This window comes from Mixophyes fleayi, chromosome 1 (genome assembly GCF_038048845.1).
Source record: "Mixophyes fleayi isolate aMixFle1 chromosome 1, aMixFle1.hap1, whole genome shotgun sequence".
Lineage (NCBI taxonomy): Eukaryota > Metazoa > Chordata > Amphibia > Anura > Limnodynastidae > Mixophyes > Mixophyes fleayi.
Window position 1 is genome coordinate 317,384,416 of NC_134402.1, and position 25,696 is coordinate 317,410,111.

Sequence of the window (25,696 nt, forward strand, 5' to 3'; positions counted from 1 at the left end):
TGCGTAGAGTAGTGGGCACTGGGCACCACAATAAAATATATAGAAAACCTTCAACAGGTCTGCATTACACCCAAAAATAGTATCTGCACTGCGTAGAGGACTGGCCACTGGCCACCACAATATAATATATAGAAAACTTTCAACAGGTCTGCATTACACCCAAAAATAGTATCTGGACTGCGTAGAGTAGTGGGCACCACAATAAAATATATAGAAAACCTTCAACAGGTCTGCATTACACCCAAAAATAGTATCTGGACTGCGTAGAGTAGTGGGCACTGGGCACCACAATAAAATATATAGAAAACCTACAACAGGTCTGCATTACACCCAAAAATAGTATCTGGACTGCGTAGAGTAGTGGGCACTGGGCACCACAATAAAATATATAGAAAACCTTCAACAGGTCTGAATTACACCCAAAAATAGTATCTGGACTGCGTAGAGGACTGGCCACTGGCCACCACAATATAATATATAGAAAACTTTCAACAGGTCTGCATTACACACAAAAATAGTATCTGGACTGCGTAGAGTAGTGGGCACTGGGCACCACAATAAAATATATAGAAAACCTTCAACAGGTCTGAATTACACCCAAAAATAGTATCTGGACTGCGTAGAGTAGTGGGCACCACAATAAAATATATAGAAAACCTTCAACAGGTCTGCATTACACCCAAAAATAGTATCTGCACTGCATAGAGTAGTGGGCACTGGGCACCACAATAAAATATATAGAAAACCTACAACAGGTCTGCATTACACCCAAAAATAGTATCTGCACTGCGTAGAGGACTGGCCACTGGCCACCACAATATAATATATAGAAAACCTTCAACAGGTCTGCATTACACCCAAAAATAGTATCTGGACTGCGTAGAGTAGTGGGCACTGGGCACCACAATAAAATATAGAGAAAACCTTCAACAGGTCTGAATTACACCCAAAAATAGTATCTGCACTGCATAGAGGACTGGCCACTGGCCACCACAATAAAATATATAGAAAACCTTCAACAGGTCTGAATTACACCCAAAAATAGTATCTGGACTGCGTAGAGTAGTGGGCACCACAATAAAATATATAGAAAACCTTCAACAGGTCTGAATTACCCCCAAAAATAGTATCTGGACTGCGTAGAGTAGTGGGCACTGGGCACCACAATAAAATATATAGAAAACCTTCAACAGGTCTGCATTACACCCAAAAATAGTATCTGCACTGCGTAGAGGACTGGCCACTGGCCACCACAATATAATATATAGAAAACCTTCAACAGGTCTGCATTACACTGTACATACGGCTGCTCCTCCATCCTCTCCATCATATACATGTTGGAGTTTCAGCGTCAAAACCTCTTGTTTTTGATAATGACAATGCATTTTGAATATTTTTCAATTTGCCCCACAACATGAATGTACTTTATCTATGATACGCATCTATCTTTCTTGACTGCGTAGTGTGGTGGCCCCGGTACACAATTTGGTACCGAGGCCACAATATAATTAAAAAACCCTCCACGGGTCAGAATTCCACCAAAAAAGGGTATGGACTGCGTAGTGTGGTGTGCCCGGAACACAATTTTTTACAGCGCCAACAATATAATTAAAAAATTTTGCATCAACTGTCACCGTTGTTTAATATCTGATACACCTAAATATGGACTGCACAGTGGAGTGGCCCCGGTAGTAAATGTTGTGAGGAAGCAACCTCCTTCGCCGCTCACTGACCAGGTTACCCGCTGCACTAAAAACTCTTTCCGAGTACACACTGGAGGGGGGACAACTCAGGTAAAATAGAGCAAGTTTGTACAGGGGCTTCCAAACTGCCTTTTTTTCCTGCCAGTAACAATATGGACTGTCTGACATGTCTACTTGGATGGTGTCAGCAAAGTAATCCGCCACCATTTTTTCAATTGTGACAGCATCCAATGCAGCGACAGTAGACATGTCTGCAATGGTTGCCAGGTCCTTCAGTCCGGACCAGTTGTTATCAGCATCCCTGCCAGCGCCTCTTTTAGGAAAACTGAGATTTTTCCTCGCAGCCATAGATGTGGAAGAAAATGAGGGTTTCCTATGTCGTAGGTGGCTGTGTAGGCTTGAATGGCCTTTTGATGCTCCTCCATCCTCTGCAGCATATAGAGGGTGGAGTTCTAGCACATCACTACCTCTTGTTAATTTAGATTGCAAGGCTTGTAAATACTTTGAAGATAAAAAAAAAGCAGGCTGCACAAACTGTGGAGCTAGAAAGTTAAATTAAATAGACCACATTTTTTTGGTGGCTAGCATCTATGCCCTCCCCCCCCCCCCCCGCCCTACACTTGTAGTTGAATATAAAAAAAAAAGCAGCCTGCATAGACTGTAGAACTAGAAATTCAAATATACAAAGAAATGGACAAAGGCAGTTTGGTATCTGTCTGCATCAGATCCCCTCTCCACTATGGAGTAAAATAGAAAACTATTCAGCCATTATATAATCTAGAATATAAATAGAAATTGAGAAAGGCAATTTGGTATCTGTCTGCATCCTAATCATCAGCATCCTCCTCATCCCCAGCTACATCAATATCCTCCACCCAGTGTACAACATTCACACCTTCATTAGCCAAATCTGTAACTGGACTGTGGGTGATCCTTTCAGCATATGCAGAGGGCGTGCTGCAAATGGTGGAAGGAGCCACCTCTTCCCGTACAGTGATGGGAAGGTCAGGCTTCGCAACCACCAACACCCTTGGACTCGCCTTGGGGATTTGTGATAATTTCTCTTTAGAAGGCCGAGTTGTTTGCTGTTTTGTTGCTGACACCATAACTCTCTTCAATTTTTTGTAGGGGGGGGAGAAGGAGGAGGGCTAAGATCCTTGGGTGAAGCTGAACCGCTAGTCATGAACACGGGCCAGGGCCTAAGCCGTTCCTTGCCACTCCGTGTCGTAAATGGCATAATGGCAACTTTACGTTTCTCCGCAGATGATTTTAAGTTTCTCTTTTTGCTACTTTTACTTAACTTGGGCTTTTTGGATTTTACATGCCCTGTACTAGGAGATTGGGTATCGGGCTTGTAAGACGACGTTGATGGAATTTCATCGTCTATGTCATGACTAGTGGCAGCAGCTTCAGCATTAGGAGGAAGTGGGTCTTGATCTTTCCCTACTGTATCCTCCAAATTTTTGGTCTCCATTATATGTAGCACAAGATACTGCAGAATGTGTGAACTTGGTAATATTGCAGTACCAATGGACTTATACTGCTGGATTGGTTTTGCAAATTTGGTTATAATTATTTTTTTTATTTATTTTTTTTATAACTTTTTTTTTATTTTTTAAAAACTTGGAAATAATGGGGAATTAACTATGCCCTTAGAAGCACAGAGCACAGGACACAGCACCACTGGACTGAACAGGACAGAGCACAGGACACAGCACCACTGGACTGATACTGCAGAATGTTTGAACTTTGTAATATTGCAGTACCACTGGACTTTTACTGCTGAATGTGTGAACTTGGTAATATTGCAGTACCAATGGGCTTATACTGCAGGATTGGTTGTGCAAATTTTTTTGTAATTAAAAAAAAATTAAATTAGTTTTTTGTATTTTTTTTAATAACTTTTTTTTATTTTTTTAAACACTTGGGAATACTGGGGAAATAACTATGCCCTTAGAAGCACAGAGCACAGGACACAGCACCACTGGACTGAACAGGACACAGCACAGGACCCAGCAGCACCACTGAACTCAGAAGGACAGAGCATAGGACACAGCACCACTGGACTGAAGTGAACAGGACACAGCACAGGACCCAGCAGCACCACTGAACTCAGAAGGACAGAGCACAGGACACAGCACCACTGGACTGAACAGGACACAGCACAGGACCCAGCAGCACCACTGAACTCAGAAGGACAGAGCACAGGACACAGCACCACTGGACTGAGCACAGCACAGCACAGCACAGCACAGAACTGAACAGCACGAGATATAGCAGGACAGAGGACCACCTAACACACCCTCCCTCTACCCTGATCAATGCCTGAGTGAAGATGGCGGCGACTAGCGGGGAATTTATAGGATTCGAGTATCGCGAGATCCAACAGCAGGATTATGAGTCAGAGCCTCAGTTTCAGATTTGAATTTGGCGCCAATACCCGGATCTGTCTCGGATCCGACTCGGAACGGCAACGTTCGGGTGGGCTCGGATTTCAGAAATCCGAGTGCGCTCATCTCTACTGCTAACAGTGCTTACCTAGTACACGCTGATAATATTCTCATTGTACCTTATCCAGATCGATGAAAAACCACTGTCAAATCACCAGGCATCCTGTGAGAGTGGGGAAAACCCTTATCCAATCTACTCTGCTGTGGAAAAAAGACTTATAAAGAAAAATGAGCCAGGTGAGCTTAATAAAATTGCTGGTTGATTTTGCCCACAAAAAATGTGTAACAATGCTTGTGGAAAATTCTGTATTTGTTTCTCTGTGATTGTCTAATACAAGATTCCAGCCTTATGTAAATATTTAGTACAGCTTTATTAAAAATATCTGCATGTGTTGAAATAAGTGGTGATATTTGATGCTAATTGCAGGTGTACTTTATAAAACAGTGATGTGAATGCAATAAGCGGTTAAGAGCATCAAAAGCAACAAATTAGGCCCAGACAGTGCTCAGTAATGAGTAGCTAGGAATGGTGAGAAAGTGGCTTTGGAAAGCCAGCAATGCTGAAGTTCTTATCAGCTGTGATGTTACCACTGTCCAGTTGCTGAAGTTGGACAGCAATAGCAAAACAAGTTGGATGAATTAACTCAATTTCATACAGAGGTGCTATTGAGACCACAGTCTTCCTGAATAGCATTACAGAAGCCTCACACCATTATTGTGTGCTAGTGGAAATTGTGTTTCTTTGACTTGCTAAGGGCTTGCATAGCAAAGCATTGGAATTGGGCATTCAATGAACACTTTAAAAGCCTGTTAAACACAGTCCAATATAATCCAATAATTAATGTAAGCACATGAACCTGTAGACACATTTTTGACACTTATTCACTTTGCTTAATGCTCATATCTTGGTACCTTATACTTCAGGGAGACTGAGAACACGATTTGAATACACTGTTAAATGAGGATAAAGCCCAAGTTCTGGTCTTTGCTTTGTTTTTCAACATCTATGAGTACAGGTCTCACTGTCTGTTCTCTTGATCAAAGCAGACCAATTAAAAAAATATTCCCTACCACCTCCAAAAGGAAAGGGTGAGGTCTCAACAGAGTTGGCATAGGGCAATTTTAGTTGCTCCATCTTCCACCTGCATATGGGACAATCAGGATCCCCAGTAATAGACCAAGAGATATGTTTGTTACACTGTCCCCCATAAAATCCACAATGGCAAAGTGGATCCACACCCTATTTAATATTACACAAGCCTTAGACCATATCATGTGATGCCTAGAGGAGTCTCCCTATACCGATTGGAAGTTTTAATCTTTTACACTCCAGAATCAATACCACATCAGTTAGTAGACTGCCAGCTGTTTTATTATGCTGCCCCTCACAACACAATGACGAAAGCCTAGTTCTATAGTTTATACTATATATATTTTTTAAAATCCCAGTATCATCTCATCAGGGGATGGGTAAGGTCCACTGCCAGGCATTGTATAAAAATGGAACAAAAAAAAAAAAATGTGGAGCACCAATCTAATATGGTTCTCAATCACAACAAGTTGATTGCAATATCTTCACAATTGTGCTAATGAGCTATAAACATGGCAAAATAAATAATAAAGGGCTAGGCTCCTGGCTTTACAAAGTTTATTCGATATAAAAACTAATATAAACTGTAAAGTTTTTTAACAAATAAAATGTTTTGATATAATAAAAACTATAAAAAAATGGTAAGTGTTCATGTCCGTCCATATACAAAGAGGTTCTACTTAGTTTGTTCTATTAAGCGAGTCCACAGTGTGTATATATATGATCTCTGCTATAATTGAAAATGACGATCGAGGTATGCCACAGCTAAATTACAAAGTACCTTCCAATGGATGTCGGTACTATTCCAACAACGCGAGTGTTGAGATCAGTTGTCCCCTTAGCGGTGCATAAAACAAGGCTGATGCGTTGCGTCACTAAAGCATGACCACAGAGTATTCTAATCATCTGAGCCATTGTTCTTAAATACATCCAGGGCTGCCAAGAGGAATTCAGGGCCCCGGTACAACAAATTCATGGGACACCCCTTATAGCCGAGCATGCTAAAAAAAATTGCACCGCCGTGATTACTGTGGTCATACAATTGGGAGCGTGGCAATGCGCCATTGGGGCGTGGCTAACACATCAAAATCACTAGGCCCTGAATTCACTAGAGAGTGGCATATGTCCAAGTACTCCTGACTTTCAGGACATCTAGCACCACAGTGTAGTATAGAAAGAATACAGTGTGTACACAAAGAGTTCAGTCTTGGCCTGCACCTTACATTGGGCACAACACTCACCAAAAATTGGCTTTGTTCCTACTAGAATCACAACATTTCAGACTCTCCAGCTCTCTCCTACCTGTTCTTCTCACTTTCACCACCTGTGGCTGCAGGTTTCTTTCGTTGTGGCTTGTCTGGATGCTGGAATCCTTGGGGCCCTATTTGGGAAAAAATGGATACATTTAGATAATTCCAAACAACCCTGGCGTTAAATCAATACCACCCACAACTAATAATTAGGCCTTCCTCCAGCTCCAACATTACAATAATAGTATTCCCATTTAATAAATAAACCAATTTAACTCCCTACAAACAGCCCCAGCAATAAATTAATAGTATTTACATTTCAGAAATATACCTATTTCCTGCAACCATCACTGCTATTAAATAATTCATACTCACATTTAATAAAGAGGCCTCATTCTCCCCAAACTCACCTCCACATTCAATAGCCCCCAAACCACCTCATCTTATTAAATTGCCCCACCATCGCCCCACAAACTAAATAGCACCCATTAATTAGCCACCACCTACCTCACACTACATTGCCAAAAGGCCTCTGAACCTTCACAGACACATTACTGTGCCCCTTCATCATCGCCATGCCTTATGATCACACTGCACCCTCATTGCTGCTTTTGCCCTTCACCTAGCCCCCCTTCATCACACTATACTATGCTGCTCCCCCCCTTTTTGAATCCCACTGCACCATGCTTCTCCCACCCTTTTTAATCCCACTGTTCCATGCTGCTCGCCCCCTTTTTCAATCCCATTGTGCCATGCTGTTCTCTCTCCCTTTTTAATCCCACTATGCCATGCTCCCCCCCTTTTTAATCCCACTGTGCCATGCTCCCCCCCTTTTTAATCCCACTGTGCCATGCTGTTCCCCCTTTTTAATCCCACTGTGCCATGCTACCCCCCTTTTTAATCCCACTGTGCCATGCTCCCCCCCCCATTTTTTTATCCCACTGTGTCATGCTTCCCCCACATTCTTTAATCCCATTGTGCCAATCTCCCCCCTCCCGTTTTTTACTCCCACTGCGCCCCCCCTTCGTTTTCCTCCCTTTGCTTCCGTTCTGTCCCTTTACTTACCTTACTCTTCTTCTCTCTCCTGTCTTCTTTCTTGGTCCTCTCTGCGGCGCTGCTCATCACTGAATGCCGGGCGTGACATGATGACGTCACACCCAGCATTCAGTCTGAACGGAGCAGAGAGGAGGGATGCAGGTGCCGCGATCACGTGTGTATGTTTTTATTCTATTTATTTTTTTAACTACCCTGCACCCCCACCAACGAACGAGCCACCCCCCCCTTCCCGCCACAAAAAAAAATGAAAAACAAAAGAAAAAAATATATATTGTTTAAAAAAAAAATCAAAAAAAAAAATCGTCGGCCGCGAGGGCCCGGTAATCAGTACCCGCCCCCCCTACTCGATGGCACTGAATACATCCCCCACTCCTGAGCTGCAAATCATGTAGTTTTCACCCATAAGGAAGGCAGCTTACTATATAATTAGTTCAAGGACTGGAGGATTCTTTTCGTATCAATCAGTGCTATTAAAAACACAGAGTTATACATATACACTATTTAATACTTATACATTTCAAAAATCAAATAGCCAGGAGCCTAATAAACCAAAAAATAATCATTTTAAATATAGAAAAACATATTAAGATGATATTCCTAAATCTGCCTTAGACTATTAGTGAAATAAAAATGGCTGCTATAAAAATTATAACTAGATGGCCTCTAAATAAGGGGAATTAAGTTATTGATCAAATGTACAGTTATTTTTTTTATATTCTTTGAAAATTCACGTTTAACAGATAAATGTGTCCCAATCAAAAAGGGGATTAACAAAATTCTCATTAGGTGTTCAAACTTCAATTGTCTCCTAATGGCTGCCTCTCACTTATCTTCACGAGCCACAGATTCAGCTTTAAAACTGTAGTGTTCTATTATAAATTAAAATATATTATCAACCTAAAACTCATAAAAATTAATCTAACTGTTTTAAATATTTAATATAATGGTACCAAGATTTTAGTAGAGAATTATAGAAAAATATAAAAAATATGTACATAGATGGAAAAATAAAAAATAAATAAATCATAATATTTAATACTTATCTAAAAGTTAATTCAAGAGTTTCATTTAGCCCCTCGAGGTGCAATGTCCATAATTTAAAAATCCAAAATATCTCCCTTTCACACAGGAGTCTAAACCTGTCCCCAACTCTTTTTGGCTTATGTGTTCAATAATCGTCATCAGCAGTACAGTAGGATCTGCATGGTGCACTTCCATGTTTGGACACAATATGAGAAGTTAACCTAATTATAACATTCCACCTGTGCTCCATGAACTTCAACTTTAATGATCTACTGGTTCTGCCAAAATATTGAAGTCCACATGGAGAGTGCAAAACATAATTGGCATATGATGTATCTGAATTGGAAAAACCCATGATGTTGAATCTTGGGAAATAATATGGTCACATTTGTTGTTCATATGTTTACAAGTGGTGCCACGAGTTTTATTATATCTGTAATTACCCTTTAGAATCCCCAACAAAAACAGAAGAAGCTCTGATGGGAGTAGTCCCCCTGGGCTCTCTGAAGAAATTCTGAACCAAGATATTCTTTCAATTTTTATTCTTTTTAAAAATAATATTGGGTATTTCAGGAATAATGACCTAGAACAATCATGTTTTAGAAGGGGATATTTTTTCTTAATAATTTTCTTAATCTGTTCAGATTTTGCATTATATTTTGATATAAACTTTATATTACTTAATTTCTTTAATGGACTCTTAGGCTTTGGCCTAGTGATAGGGAGAGAATCTCGATCTAGATCTCTAGCACAATTAAAAACTTAATTAACAAGGTCATTCGGATACCCTCTTTCTTTAAATACACCTATCATTTCAAAACCTTGTTTTTTAAAAGTAGTGTCTAAAGAGCAATATCTTCTTAAGCAGTTAAATTGACTTTTTGGTATATTTCTTAACCACGGATCATAGTAACCTCTATTATAACATAAATAGTTGTTAGAATCTACTGGTTTTTGATAGTTGGAAGCAATAATATGTGAGTCTTGGGCCGAGAGGGTCACATCGCAAAAAATTCATTGTTTGCTTACTGTAAACATTAAATTATAAGAATTATGATTAAGGTGTGCGACAAAACAGTAAATAGAGTCTATATCTCCTTCCCAAATGAAAAACAGGTTGTCTATGTAATGGCCATAGAACACCAAGTTCGCCCCAAAAGGGCCATCCCAAATAAATCTTTGTTCGAAGTGGCCCATATAAAGGGTGGGCTACTGCAGTCCCATTACTAATAGGACACTAAGGACCTGATTCATCAAGACGTGTATTCTGAGAAAAGCGAGCGTTTGTTCAAAATTGGTTCTGCATACTCTCGAATTCAACAAGCAACAGATCTAACGATACATGCGCTGAAGAATTCGGATGTACACTACTACACATGACACTGCAGGATCCCTTTAATTCCTATGTGGATTATAAATGTGAAAAAAATGCACAGAAAGAAAAACTATTTAAATGATTGCCACTTATTAATAATATAGGCATTAGTGATAAATCAATGGTTTTTTTTATCATATTTTTCCCCGTGAAATAAATTTCTTAGGATTCATAGTGCGTAATGAACATAAAATACATTCTTATAGTTGCTCCTGATTGCAAATACATGTTATAGCATGCATAGGAGGACTTAGACTAATCATGTAGCTGGAACAAGAGATACAGCAGAACAACAAGTAATTTTGAGATGCCCAGAACCTGATTCGGACGTGGTTGCGTGCGCTTGAGTTTGCCATGCCCTTACTGTACATTGAATATAGAAAAATGCTCCTTCCCCGCCCCATTCACTCCTCAAAATCGTATGCTGTAGTAAGTGTCCTTTGCTTTCCAAGACAGAGAAGACTGGGCTGTGTTTACTGGCATCTGTCCTGGTTTTGGGCATGTGCTGAGTAATTTTGCGTACAATAGATTCAAAATTAGCAAAAACATGTCTTGATGAATCAGGTTCCAACTCTCCAAGGTTAAAATTTTAGGTTTATTTCAGTACTGAACTAAGCAGTGATAGAGACTGATATTGATGGTTCACCTTAGCTTACTTGGTATAAACGCAGGTGTGTAAACACAGTGTCGTGTATGTGTGATAAAATATTCTACCATTGTGTTTTAGTAACAGAGACAAAAGTATTTAATACAATACAGTGTCAATCCACTATATCACAACTTACTAAGAGCATATGGCACTAATGTATTAAATAAGCCCCTTTAAAAGAAAAACCTACTATACTATTGATGCACTCATGAAAAGGCAGTATCTGTATTATCTTGATAATTAGGGAAAATGTTCCTATTACAGGAGCCTGGTTTGAATTCACACCACACTTGGCTGGATTTCCTGCATATAAATCATATGTAAATACTGAGCTTATTGGCAGCCAATTCAAAGGAGGAGACTTACTGAAGAATCACCCTGAGAATGACCTCTGTTATCTCCAAGGTAAGCTGAAGCATAAAGGGCTGTATAGTCCAAACATGATATTGTGTAATAACCAATAGTAAGAATTATTCTTACTCCCCTTCTTCCTCCCTTCCAGTCGGGGTCCCTCAGGGCTCTATCCTTGGACCCTTACTATTCTCACTATACACCTCTTCTCTGGGTGCACTCATCAGCTCCTTCGGCCTCAAGTACCACCTTTATGCTGATGACACTCAACTCTACCTTTCCTCTCCTGATCTCTCTCCCTCCCTTCTTTCCAGGGTATCCGTATGCCTCTCTGCCATCTCCTCCTGGATGTCCGCTAGATTTCTTAAACTCAATCTTGCTAAAACTGAACTCATTGTCTTTCCTCCCTCTCGTACCTCCTTCCCCTCTGACCTCTCCATCACTGTTGACAACTCATCTATCTCCCCTGTTCCCCAACTCCGCTGCCTAGGTGTCATCCTCGACTCCTCTCTCTCCTTTACCCCTCACATTCACTCTCTCGCCAAATCCTGCCGTTTCCAGCTTCGCAACATTGCCCGCATTCGGCCCTTCCTCTCCCAGGATGCCACCAAATCTCTCGTCCACTCTCTGATTATCTCCCGCTTGGACTACTGCAACCTTCTCCTTATCGGCCTCCCCCTCTCTCATCTCGCTCCCCTTAGATCTGTACTTAATGCCGCTGCTAGGCTTATTTTCCTCTCTCACCGTTCCACCTCTGTATCCCCACTCTACCAAGCCCTTCACTGGCTCCCCTTCCCCTACAGAATCCTTTTCAAGCTCCTCACTCTGACTTACAAGGCCCTCGCCAACTCCACTGCTCCTTACATCTCTAACCTTATCTCTATTCACACTCCCTCCCGCTCACTGCGATCGTCCAACGATCATCGCCTCTCTTCCCCTCTGATTACCTCCTCTCACACACGTATCCAAGACTTCTCCCGCGCCGCTCCCCTCCATTGGAACAAGCTCCCCCGCTCCATCAGAACTTCCCCTAATCTGTCCTCTTTTAAACGAACATTAAAAACCCACCTTTTCCTTAAAGCCTTCCAGTCTCATGCCTAAACTCCCACCGGTCGGCTACCTCTCTTTCTCATCCCTTCTTCCCTTCTCCCCCTTCCTCCCGTCTCTCCGTCTCATCCATGTGTCTGTCTGTCTTCCCCTCCCTTTAGATTGTTCGCTCCTTTGAGCAGGGCTCTCCTACCTTCTGTTTCCATCACTTTTAACTGCGCTCTCCAGCTACTCAGCTCACCTCCTCTCAGTCCCTCTGCCCTCTGTCTCCTCTCGCTTCTCTCCGCTCCCCTCAGTGACTCTCAACCTGTCATCCGTGCCCACCCTCTTGGGCCATAGTTACCTGCCTGTACTCACTTTTCCCCTCCCTCCCTCTCTTTCATGCTGTGCCTGAGCCCCCAGAGTTATAGTGCTTACTGTTACTTGTACTGTGCTGTTTCACCTTGTACTGTGCCATTGTTTGTCCTTGTACGGCGCTACGGATACTTTGTGGCGCCCTATAAATAAAAATTATTAATAATAATAATAATAATAAGAAACCAGACATTAGCTTTTATCTATCACATATTACACCAAAAAACAAACATGTGACTGCTTGCTAGAGATGGTCACTGACCCCCGTGTTTTGGTTTTGTATTTGGTTTTGGATCTGGATTACCTTCGTATTTTGGTTTTGGTTTTGGTTTTGCAAAACTGCCCTTGCGTTTTTTGGTTTTGGTTTTGGTTTTGTTTGGTTTTGTTTTGCTACTTTTGAAAAAAATACAATTTTTTTGGTCTAAATTAACCTAATTTAGTGCTCCACCAGTTTCTTAGATAAGTGAGGTAATTCTAAAGCTAATAAATTATGAAAAAATCAGTTTTATCCCTGGTAGGCCGTCCTTAATTCGAATACTTGTCTGCAAATTATACAGACAAACCTGGTTGTCTACCTCCTCCATCTTTGATTATTGGCAATGTAGCCATCGTCTTTGGGTGTATATTACACCCTCCACTGTAGTTGAATACTAAAAAAAGCAGCCTGCACAGACTGTGGAACTAGAAAGTAAAATTAAATGGACCACGGTAGTTTGGTGGCTATCTATGCCCCCCCCTGCCCTCCACTTGTAGTTCAATATAAACAAAGCAGCCTGCACAGACTGTGGAACTAGAAAGTAAAATTAAATGGATCACGGTAGTTTGGTGGCTATCTATGCCCCCCCCGCCCTCCACTTGTAGTTCAATATAAACAAAGCAGCCTGCACAGACTGTGGAACTAGAGATTTGAATATACAAAGAAATGGACAAAGGCAGTTTGGTATCTGTCTGCATCAGATCCCCTCTCCACTAGGAGTAAAATAGAAAACTATTCAGCCGTTATATAATCTAGAATATAAATAGAAATTGAGAAAGGCAATTTGGTATCTGTCTGCATCATAATCATCAACATCCTCATTAGCGCCCTCGTCACCTCCACAAATCTCCCCCTCATCCTCTTCTATTTCCAAAGTGGCATCCTCAATTTGTGTATCACCAGCTGCACTCGGGCTGTTCAGGTACACATCAGCAGAACTGCTGAAAGGGCCTTTCTTTATGGGTACACTAACAGAATGCTCACGATTAGACATCCCACTGTTGGATGGACTCTCCACAGGGATTGGTGTCATTTGTGAATCAGAGCAAACATTATCCTCTAATGCCTTACTGTTATCTTGCAGCTCGGCTTTGACGCGTAACAGTAGTTGTGCACCAAATGTAGGCTTGGTAACTTTTTGGGATCTGCCACTAATAGCCAAAGGTGAAGGCCTCATTCTCTCTTTGCCACTGCGTGTGTAGAATGGCATGTTGGCAATTTTTTTTTTATCGGCACTTAACTTTTGCTCAGTAACACTTCTTTTTCGCTTCAACACAGTAAATTTTTTTGGGGTCTTTGTTTTTTGGACTGATTTAGAAACACTGTGTAGTTTGACATCGCCTTGCCCAGATGATGTACTGGGAACACTAACATCAGGACTGGTGACAGAACCTGGTTGCTCATTCTGATCATATGTAGACTGCTTTGAATCCATTCTGAGCGCAAAGCACTTGTAGTGGTAAAAATTATTTTGTAAGATACTGCTGACAAATATGACTTTTGACAGCCAGAAATATTTATGCACAATTATGGGGAAATATTTATGCACAATTAGGGGGGGGGACCCCAAAAGCACTGGGAAGTGCTAAAAATTAGTTGGTAGATACTGCTGACAGATATGACTTTTGACAGCCAGAAATGTTTATGCACAATTATGGGGGATACCCCAAAAGCACTGAGGAGTGCTAAAAATTATTTGGTAGATACTGCTGACAGATATGACTTTTGACAGCCAGAAATATTTATGCACAATTATGGGGAAATATTTATGCACAATTAGGAGGGGGGACCCCAAAAGCACTGGGGAGTGCTAAAAATTAGTTGGTAGATACTGCTGACAGATATAACTTTTGACAGCCAGAAATATTTATGCACAATTATGGGGGACAACCCAAAAGCACTGGGGAGTGCCAAATATTAAAAAAAAATAATAAACCTCGATCCTTCTCTCTTCTCTAGCGATTTTTGTTAGAGCAATTGCAAGAAGAATATTGGATTCTCTGTCCCTGCTCTAATCAGCCTGTGACTACACCCTGCTCTCTCCCTCTGTCAAATGGCGATGGATTGCTGTGGAGGCGTGTATTTATAATGTTGAAGTATCGCAAGAACCGAGCCCCGAGATCCGACGACGTCACGATGACGTTCGGCCTCCATTTGGATTTGGAGCGGGAGGGAGAGTATCGAGCTACTCAGCTCGGTGCTCGGATAGGCAAAGTTCGGGTGGGTTCGGTTCTCGGGGAACCGGACCCGCCCATCTCTACTGCTTGCTATGGGGTACAGCACATTTGCCCTTAAATTTGCTAGTAAATACCCCCAACAGACTACCACTTATAACTTTCTAGTGGTGCTAGACTGTTTTATATTTCTGGATCAATATTAAATGTGTCAACTTAATCTTTGTTGGTATTCTTAGTAGCAATTGCAGATATATAAATGTATTCTGTAGTTGTGCTTGAATGTTTTTTTAGTTACATTTGGGAAACTGCACTACAAGAAGTGAAAACTATTTACAGTATGTTATTGCATTATATTAAAAATTAGTAACCCGTCAATTCTACTCAATAATTTTAAAACATTAACATTGTAAGATTTGGTGATCCATAACTTAAAGAACCGACAATCAATTAGAAGTCAGTCTTAGGCTGCATGCACATAATTTTTCCCATCCAGCAGAGTTGAAATAACGCAGTGGAACTCAGTTACATTCAATCTGCTTTGAATGGAACGCACTAGGTAATTGTTTAACATGCTCCCCAGGTATGGGTCACACAGTGCTAGCATCTCCATACTATCTACAGTATTTCCGTCCTTGATCATGAGGTGTCTTGACACCTTTGTACCTGTTACATTCGAAGAATTGAGGATGACCCTGCCAGTTATCTGAATATCAAGTATAATTACATATGTCTTCTTTCCTTAGGATTATGGGGCAGTGCACCTTCAACTGATGATTTAATTCAGGAAGTCATCAAAGGTAAGAATGTGCACAACATTGCAGCTTGTGTATAAAATACATTAATCAAACTATATCTCCTTTGCACTACTGTAATTATTCACCACCAAACTCTTGCTTGCCACTTTCAACTGGTTAGCCGCTTTCCAGTGGATTGCTTCTTAAGGAAAACAAGTTGACTGGTATTGAGCAAAGTTGTTATGCGCATTTAAGATACTTCTAAAATATTTTTATTCACAATATGTTGCTAATTGTCCCATATATTGCTAATTGTTGTAGCATTAGATTATAATGCTTATTTAAAATTTTTGCGAGTTTTATTAAACAAAAGATTTTCTTGATCTAAAAGTGCTGTAGATTTTGGAGAGATGGTAATAAACAAAAATAATGTGGTGAATCCTCCATGTACATATAAAAAATGAGCTGTAATATACTCAATAAATTATGTTTTCTAGTAATTAGCACACCTGTTATCTATACATCTTGATAATTTTGTATTTTTTATCTGCTAGCAATGAAAACAAAGCTATGCTTGCATTTTTGATGGCTGTGTATGCTATATGTTTTGCTAAGCTGGGTGGTGGGCTACTCTGTGCTATTCTGGGAAAACTTTTAGATACACTTGTAACTGGTGTGTCAGGATTGCCTTACTTTCCACACATTGGTCTGGGGCACATAAAAATATTATTGCAAATTGAGAAGTATGATAGTAAAGCAAACAGTGGTGAGCTGGAACTAGGAAAGTGTTGCACTGGCAGATAGCTGAGTGTAGGAGGTGATTTTTATAGTTTGTAGAGGGAGCTACTTGATGGATAAAGTCAGGTGCTTAGAATAAGCAGGATATAGCAAAATGTCTAACCCACGATTGCAGCCTACATTACAGCAGACAGAAATCACACTGTGTCCCAGGATTTATAATGCTGTATTCTGAGAGGAGGGAGATACATGGTGATATGATACTGCTGAGTGGCACAAACAGGGCCAAGTCCCCGATTCATGACACACATTACATATGCCGACAACATCTTTCTTACTGTCACTCAGCCACAAAACTCGCATTTGGCCCTCTTGATGGAAATTGAGACTTATGCTTCCTTCTCTGATACAAAATTATTGCACAAGAAAAAGGTTTTGGACTTTCACCTTTCTTCTCATTTCAAATCCTCTCTACAATTTCAATTTCGGTTCAGATGGCACTTACCGCTTTGTTTACATTATTGAAAATTATCATTAGCTATATCAAGCTAATTGTTATCACCTTTTTTCCAAATATAAAGAATAACTTAATGATTTATTTATGTCAATGCCTTTAAGATGAACATTCTCCCTAGACCCCTGTATCTATTTCAAGCCATCCCTGGAGAAACCATGTTGTGATGCAAGGAGTAGAAATGCAATTGTTTTAATATACAAGGAAAATACACACGGAAAATACTTTCGCAAGTAGAACACAAATACTGGTAGCTTTATTTTTACACTGCAATTTAGAGTGGAGGTACGATGTGCTTCTTTGCCAACTCTAAATCTGACTACACATTTGCACCCCCTGCAGCATAACAGGATTTTAAGACTCACTGTTGCATGTTGCAAATTTAATCAACATCCTTCTAGTCTTTGAGCTGCACCCACCCTCTTGGGTGAGACTAGGTGACGCCACAGCAGTTGGTGTAGAAGTGTGGCTATCTTTGCTTAGTCCTGCGATAGTACATTTCCAATCCCTAAAATATACAAAGCTCTGTCGCAGTTTTAGGAGTTGCCCATCTCTGCACCACTTGACTCGTGTCAGGACTGGGACCACATTTGATGCATTGACTATAAGTGCCAGATCTAAGATTTCCTTGTTCCGCAGATAACAGTTATTGGGCTTTATTTGAAGTCCATACTGAGCCAGGTAGTCATTTGGAGAAGATGATTATGTTGCCTAGATAGATCAGAATAGTTTCAAAGTTTTGATCATCTCACTTCTCCATTTGGCTATGAAATGTCCCTGGGGCATTAGACGGAACAAAAGGCACATGATTAAACTCAACTCCATTGGAGGAATAAATAGTCTTTTCTCTGTCCTGCTTCGCCCCTGGTACTTACCAGTATCTGCTTGCTAAATCAAAGGTAGAGAATAATTTGGCTTGGCCAAGTGCATTTAGTGACTCTTCCATTCGGGGGAAATGGATAGGTGTTTACACTGTGGTATTCCATACAGAGCCACAGCCAGTCATCTGAAACAGCATACTAGGCATGACCAAAGGAATCCAGCTCTCTTTAATCGCCTGGGCATCCAGTATTTGCCTCAAAAGCTTCTTGGTTTGAGGTTAAAACAGTTATTAAGATTTATACAGTGCAGTACTAGAGCAAGCTTCTCCCTGAAGTAACCATCATCTACGTCATCAGTGTTGGAGTTGAGGAAGGTTAGCAGTTGACAGATTCAAATTCCGTGGATCCTCACCTCACAGGCAAAATAGCAGTAATATCTACCCAGAAGACTTCTGCAAGTATGATGTTCTTGGAAAGTAAAAATTGCCTCTTTAATAAGGTTAATCAGGCACACCCACAACTGACTTCGTCTCTCCTCACCCACAATCTGTGTCCTCACCTTCCCAGGGGTTGACAGTAGTGTTCCACTGGTATTGTCATCCCATTCAGGAGGATGACAACTCCTGTCAAGCAGGAATACAGGTTATTCACTTCAGGAAGATCAGCACTTTTGCCATTCAACAGTCCAGGTCTCTCAGTATTTGATGCTGAATGCAAAAATTTGTACTCCTTCCAGTATTGACGGTCATGTCTTTTGAATAATAGTCCGTCGAGCTTTTAGTACGTTGATGCCCAGGAGACCATAAATGCTTTAAATATTAATGTTGGAACTTAGTGGTAACTTGAGAGCCAGTATCCACCAAACAAATATTATTTATTCCCCCAGATTTCAGTCCATCTCTTCAATGCATCAACCTCTCTCTGTAGACTCAGCACAGTCTCTTGCAGCCTTTTTATTCCTTCCTCTTGAGCAGGAACAAATCAATATTGAAACAAAATCATCTTCACCCAGCCCCTGAGTATCCCTCTGTTTCAATTTTGCTATGATCCCTGGCAGGACCAGAGGGAACGGTTGCAATGTCTCACCCTCCTGTTGGGTACAGATATAGAATTGTTTTTGCAACATTCACTGATGACACATCACCATAGAATTTGTTCTAGGAATGTTACAAGCATTTGTTTGCAAAGCAAAAGTACTGCTCACCGGGCATCACATTACAGATAATCAACGATAATCATGGGCTAAGTCTGCTTGAAATTCATATGGGACACGGTACAGAAAAGATGTCCTCCATTGCACTGCACAGTCGCTGATAAGCATATTAGTCCCATTGAATTTGAACATGCCAGCCATTGCGGAGGGCATCATAATGGGTGGCTCAGCCACTGGAGGATTGAGACTAAACAGTTTCCAAAGTTGTAATATATGCATTACGACTGGCCTTCACACTTACTCACTTGCAGACTAGCCATTTCCTCTTGTTCCAGACTGTACTTAATCCCTTATAAGATCAGTTACTTCCTCTCTTGCCTTAGCATTGAAGCTCATGGTATTTTTTGCTTTCAATTTTATTCTCAGTCTTTTTACCTTTACTCCCTCTTTTCCTGCCATCCTCAAGTCCACTTACCTATCAATTGTTTTTACTCCCCCTCTTCCTCTTTACATCACATTTCTTATTCCATTCTAAATTAGGACCGTGAGAAGCATGCATCACTGCCACCAATTCTGCAGCCAATACATATTAATATTAACATAAACAAGCTATTCATATAAACAGGTATTAACATGAGCAGGGTTTACACACAAAACGGCTTAAAAAACACTTCAAACCTCTAGTAATTGTTTCAATAAAATCCAGCTAACATCTTACTAAAGGCTTAAAGAAGCAATCCCACTAAAAATATAAATTACTGTGGCAGTCTATAATAAGAATGTAGGTATTTAGCACAGAATGTAGGTATTCTGAACAGTGTCATTGATTACCATATCAACCACAGTCACCATGATGTACAGAGCAGAGTGGCTTTGGAACACCCCTATGAGCTCTGTCTGCTCTGTGTACTATAAGATCCCACTTCTAACTCCCACCTGCAGCCATACTGGACATCTGTTAATACAAAAGCTCAGCTACCAAATTCAGATGCATGTTTAAACGGTATTTAACTTACTATTTAAATAAAAAAAGAAATCTTGTATATGGAATTGCTGCTTTGAAGAAATTTCCTAGAAATCGCTATGCAAAATCCATCCATGTGAATGAGCTCAAAGACACAAAAAAATATATTCTTGGTGTAGACAACATATTTAGAAGGCAAAAATAATACTTATAAAATTAAAATGTTAAATTGTAATACGCCCTATAAAACTTCTGCATGTATGCATAGTGACTTAGCCTTTTACGAACAGGAAGGCGTAATTGTTTTCGGGATTTAAAGCATATTTCAAGCATTTCGTCCACAGAGAAGTCACTTCATGCAAACGCTTACAAAAGCTGTGCACAAGACCTTAAGAAGCATGCACCCGGGTGGTCAGCCCATATCGCACAATTACGTTCCCCAAGCGCTAAAACTAGCAGTATAAAACTCAGACAGTGCATTTTATGAGGACCACTGACGTATGCAAGAACATTTCATACATCTGTTTGAGGAATGAAGGGAAAATACAGGACAGAGCATAGACTGAAAACACTAGAATAAGTTGTATATATGCCCTATTCTGCATTATCCCTGTGTTGCCCCAAACAACCATATAAAAAGGTCTTGCAGTCCTCATACAGATTACATCTCTTTTGTAACGATAAATTTTGCAAAGCACCATCAAAGCTGCGTTTTGCTCTATTCAATTATGTACAATAGAATGCAGCACAGGTGAAGGGGTAAAGCAGGTTGACTGCCTATGTCCATGCAACCTAAGTCTGGCATCTAGCTGATTGCTCATTCATTATTTAAACAGTCAATAACCACAGCATATAGCATGAGTGACTTAAACTTAAATTTTCTGAAATACACTGATAGACTTTAAATTTAAATATAGTCTGATGTTTGGTTTATTTTATGGTGCTGGTTAATTTTATGTTAAATACATGAATATTGTTAAAATGGTCTGTTTTTAAAAAATGAATTGTTTGTTAACAATAAGAGGACTTGTTTTACAGCTATGTTTCGAAAAATATTCCCTGGCTCTCCTATAAAAGGTGAGAAATACTACTTCAACTGTCAAAACTCAGAGTACACTGTCAAAACCTAGATAATTTTGTTGTGATTTGTGTGGGATAGTTCAGATTTACAATCCGAAAGGGAAGTGAGTAGTTGGCTATGCATTGCCAAAAATGGGTGTGTTTTGGGCAAGGATAGAGTGGGTCTTGGTATGACCTTAATTGTACCAGTTTACCCGTTGAAAATGTAGGCAATAGAGATGAACAAAGCTCTGGTGAAATTTGACACAAAACGAGTTTTGCCACAGAACAATCCATTTTACAAAGTTGTGAAAATTCCAGTGATACAATCTTTGAGTCTCGCGTTACTCTTGCTATTCTATTAATATCGTATAAAATTCGATGTAGGACAAATTTACAAATAGTCTATCAAAAGAACTGAAACTGTGACTGTCAATTCATTCTGCTGTGTGGTGTGATTGAAATAGAACTGTGCAAGGTAAAGATAAAATCTGCTTGTGAAGCATGGAAAATTTTGTGGACAAATGTGGAACAAGATGAATATTTTACAGAAAAGTTATGAAAATTTTGCTGAGAAACTTTTCAATTAAGAAAATGTAAGCCCCTAAGAGAGGGACATCTGTTTTTAGAACTACAAACTCTCCTTGTACTGTGTTAATATTGGTCAGTGAATTGCTTGTTCCTTATATGGCACATGAACACATTGTATATCTTTCTCATACTTCTGCCATTCTGGAGTCGTGCTATCTGTATTGATGGCTGACTCTATTCCAATAAATGAACAATGCTTTATCAATATGTGGACTTTTAATTTTGTATCAGTTTCTTGTCACCTCAGCTCTCATCTTGTTCCTGTGCATTGGATTATTAAATAAGCAACAAAAAAAAAACACGTTTCATTGTCACTAGTGTACACAAATGGTAAATAGTGCAGAGGAGAAGCAGTAATTTAAATGTGAGTTCATGAGATGAATTTTCTAGTTTTTCCACACTGTATTTGCAAGCTAGTTTGCTAACTGCAAATCTCTGAGACTTGTAGAAATTTTGATGTGGCAGAATTTAATTTGACAGAGACCCCCAAATGTAGGTAAGTACCCCAAATCACAAAACTTAAAATAATTCTGCTCATCTCTGTCTTTACATTTCATATTCCTTATTCAAACTAGCATTTACTGACTTTATATGTTTTAGTTTGAAATAATATTAATAATATGATTATTTTTCTTCAGGAACCAGGTCAAATCAATCAGGTATGTAAAGGTGTATAATCTATTATATTATCAATGGGTAATGTTGGTGGTGAAAATAAATTGCTGCCGCAAAATAAGTAGGATTACTCTAGCCATCCCTTTCCTCTGCTGATAACGATGTTGCAGAAGCAGTGATGAATTTCTATGGAACTGTGGGGATCTGGACAAGGGAACACCCCACTCTTCCACAATGTCAGCCAACGAAGGGGAAATATTTAATTTAAATTCCCGGACAGCTGGCGCTCAGTGTGGGGATGCAGCAGGAGACATAAATATTGATGATATTACTCATTTGGGACATGATTCATCTAGGAACGCAATGTGAACCAACTTGTGTTTAAAAAAATTGCATGTAACTTGCATGCACGTCCGCCCTATTCAAGGACAAGCAGATTTCAAGACAGTTTCCATTTGAATATGGGTATAAATACGTTCTGGCTATACTTTACTTGCCGTATGCAGACAGATAGAATAGACTGCAGGATGCACACATACATGAGTGCAATATAAATCAAAATGCATGCAAAAGAAATGTTATAAAAGAAATTAAAACTATTAATAAAAATATATGTAATTATTAATAAATATATAAGTAAAATAATATTTTTTCATTTTTTACATGCTGGACTGGAGTGGTAAAGGAAGTGGTACCAATTATGTTCCTAACGCTTACTGTACAGAAAATACATACAAATACATGTTATTGCCCGCATATGTGTCAGTCATCACTATCATTCGGCACTTATACCTACCCTGTAGCTTTTGCAAGTGATACGGTGAAAACATACGTACCTAAGAGATATCCAGAGCTTGAATCAGACAAATGTGCACATGCTCGACCTTGGCACTCCCTAACTGTATATTGTCTTCAAATCGTAGGCAGTTGGAAGGGTCATTGACGTGCTACCATGAATGCCATACGACTGGTGTTAGTCTCATTTTGGCACATGCGCAGAGTAACTTTACGCAAGATACGGCACAAAAATTAACTTACGTTTCTAGATGAATCAGACACTCAGTGTTTTAAGCACCCACAAAATGTTTACCCTCCAAATGGCTACCTAGCTTGCCTAATGCTTGTGCAGTATCTGATGGGAACCCCATGCTTTTGAAAGTCTACTGCACTAGATTTAATATATATATATATATATATATATATATATATATATATATATATGTACATATATATGTGTGTATATATATGTATATATATATGTGTATATATGTGTGTGTGTATATATATATATATATATATATATATATATATATATACTGAGAGCTGCTGGACATCAGAGGGGAGAAAATACTGCTTGTCTACGGGTAAGTAGACATTTTCCATTCATTTTTTTGTGAGACCACATTGGAGGCTGCTCGGGTCGGACCCCAGCATAATCCTTCACAAGACCCATGTCTAATTAGACCTGAACCCTTTCACACTCAGCCTCAACCTGGGTCGTCGGCAAAAATCCAAGTTTTTGAGGCAGTAGGAAAGGGTTATGAGTGGCTTGTGGCAAGGTTACTAACTCTATAACTTTTAATACTTGTATCCTCATTAAGGGATTCCAGAGATTTACTAGCTGAGTAGGGAATGATTTAATGCTCCATGAACTATTGCAAGCTAAAGCTCTTTTCATATGAAGAGCAGATCTTGTACTGCCTATAGGAGGGCTGCTGTGGCCTGGTGTGCACCGCAGCTCAGTTTTGCCATTTTACTCCATACAGCAGCCTCCACACTTTTTGAATGTATAGAGAAGTGGACGTGGCATTTCTCTCATGTAGAGATGTACTGTGACACCATTACTTTCTTGTAAATTACCAAAACAAACCACAAAGTGTCAGGATGGGTAGGAGGGGGAGATATCTGTGCAACTTGAAATCTCCACTGTGTGCGCGTCTGGCTGCGTCTTGAATTTCTGAATGTAAACATTCCCTTTACCCAAGCTTGGCTCCATATCTTGCTATCACAGCTCTCATCTTGTTTCTGTGCATTAAGTTACTCAATAAGCACCAAGATAAGAGGCCCCCCAATGGAGATAAATACCCCAAATTACAAAACTTAGAGTAAATCTGCTCATCTCTGCCTTTACCTTTCAAATTCTTTATTAAAACTAGCCTTTACTGACCTCATGTTTTTTAGGTTTTGAATCCTCAGCACTCAGGAAAGAGAACCCTGTTACATTTCATGCAGCAGAATGTCTACACCCAGGTCTGTAATTGTACATAATCTGTTACATTATCAGTGGACGTTGGTGAAATTTAAATTGTTATTGCAAAATAAACAGATTTAAAGATGAACACCAGAGATTTCTCAGGCTCTTAACTATTAGGGGGAAATGTATCAAGCTTTGTTTTCTTTTTTGTCGGTTATGAAATGTATTATCCAGTTGTTTGGAGGGTTTGTGCGATGTGTGGTGGTTTTCAAACCGCAAAACCAGCGCCAGTTTCAGGGGAAATGATCATGTTTCTGATTGGATGTTTTTTAACTACTTTAAACACAGGCGATTTTGACCTCACCAGCACTTTATAAGCCTGGCTGCTTCCTTATATTAGTTGATAGATGTTTGAGGATACATAGGAGTAGAGAGTGTAGAGGAGAGTATTTTGTTAAAATAAGTTTAGCCTTGCTTTCTGAAAGCATAATTATAAATTCCAGTTGCAAAGGTCAGAAATAATACATTTTATTCTTGATATCTTATATTTATTACACCTGTATTGAAGTAAGCACATGTTAGCATATAAAACAAAATATGTGTCCAAAGTGATGGATTTATTTACATACCCATTAGCCAAAAGTCAAAAATCTCTATTTGCAAAATCAATTAAATGCTTTATATTCTTTAAAACATAAATAAGTCACTTTATCTCTAGAGCACAGTCTAGACAGGAATTCAGATTAACACAGGCTAAACAGAATCCCACCTACAGATGCCTACACACACTTTTACTCTCATTAGGGAAGCGACCTAAAAATTCTGGCATTTCATAAAAGGGTGTTAGTGGGCCAGGGAGTATTATTGGGCTGGAATGGGTTCCCAAACCATTGCAAATTTCTCAGGCTCAATTAGTCTCTCAGTCTTACTTTTATTAGAATAGTTGCATATGGAAGCCGCTGCACTTGGCCCCCATTACTTACTGGGTCAGTGTTGTGCCAAAAACTAGAAGCAATTGTGAGCTACCCAGTGAATGATAGATCCCCTCATGACATCATTAGGCTGACCAAAACATGTTTTTAATTAAAATGCATACACAAAGATGGGCTAATGGGCTTTGCATGATTGGACTGCTTTTACTCCCAGTCGTGCACTATCAGAATTAAAAACAAAACAAAAACATAGATAAAAGAGATTGAACTAACTCCATAGAGGCAATATGCAAATAAGCATCTCCACTTCTTGAAAACAATTTTCTGAGAATGCTACTTGATTGTTTCAGTGTTTTCTTCAATACCAAACTGAGCTCTATGTACTTTTAGATTTAGAATATTGCTCATGCAGTGGATGTCAAAAATTGATGACCCTTCTCTCTCGTGATCTGACTGAGATGACGGATGAAGAGATAGAGAAGTTCTATCATGAGATCGCTGCCGACTTAGAGGGCAAGTCATTTTTTTGTATTTGTTTCAAGCATATATTTTTGAATGCATCTTTTTTCAATTAATTTTTTTTTACATAAATGGTTTGTA

At 39.6% G+C, this 25,696-nt stretch overlaps 1 protein-coding gene across 1 annotated transcript in view; it reads left to right on the forward strand.

Moving 5' to 3' along the window:
- LOC142158595 (cytosolic phospholipase A2 gamma-like) overlaps positions 1-25,696 on the forward strand; it is an 82,001-nt gene that overhangs the window by 39,675 nt on the left and 16,630 nt on the right. The window contains exons 8-14 of the mRNA XM_075212703.1: positions 4,282-4,390; positions 10,861-11,001; positions 15,525-15,578; positions 20,744-20,782; positions 21,994-22,014; positions 24,152-24,220; positions 25,487-25,609. Coding sequence (XP_075068804.1) covers positions 4,282-4,390; positions 10,861-11,001; positions 15,525-15,578; positions 20,744-20,782; positions 21,994-22,014; positions 24,152-24,220; positions 25,487-25,609 — 556 coding nt within the window. The remainder of the gene's footprint in view (positions 1-4,281; positions 4,391-10,860; positions 11,002-15,524; positions 15,579-20,743; positions 20,783-21,993; positions 22,015-24,151; positions 24,221-25,486; positions 25,610-25,696) is intronic.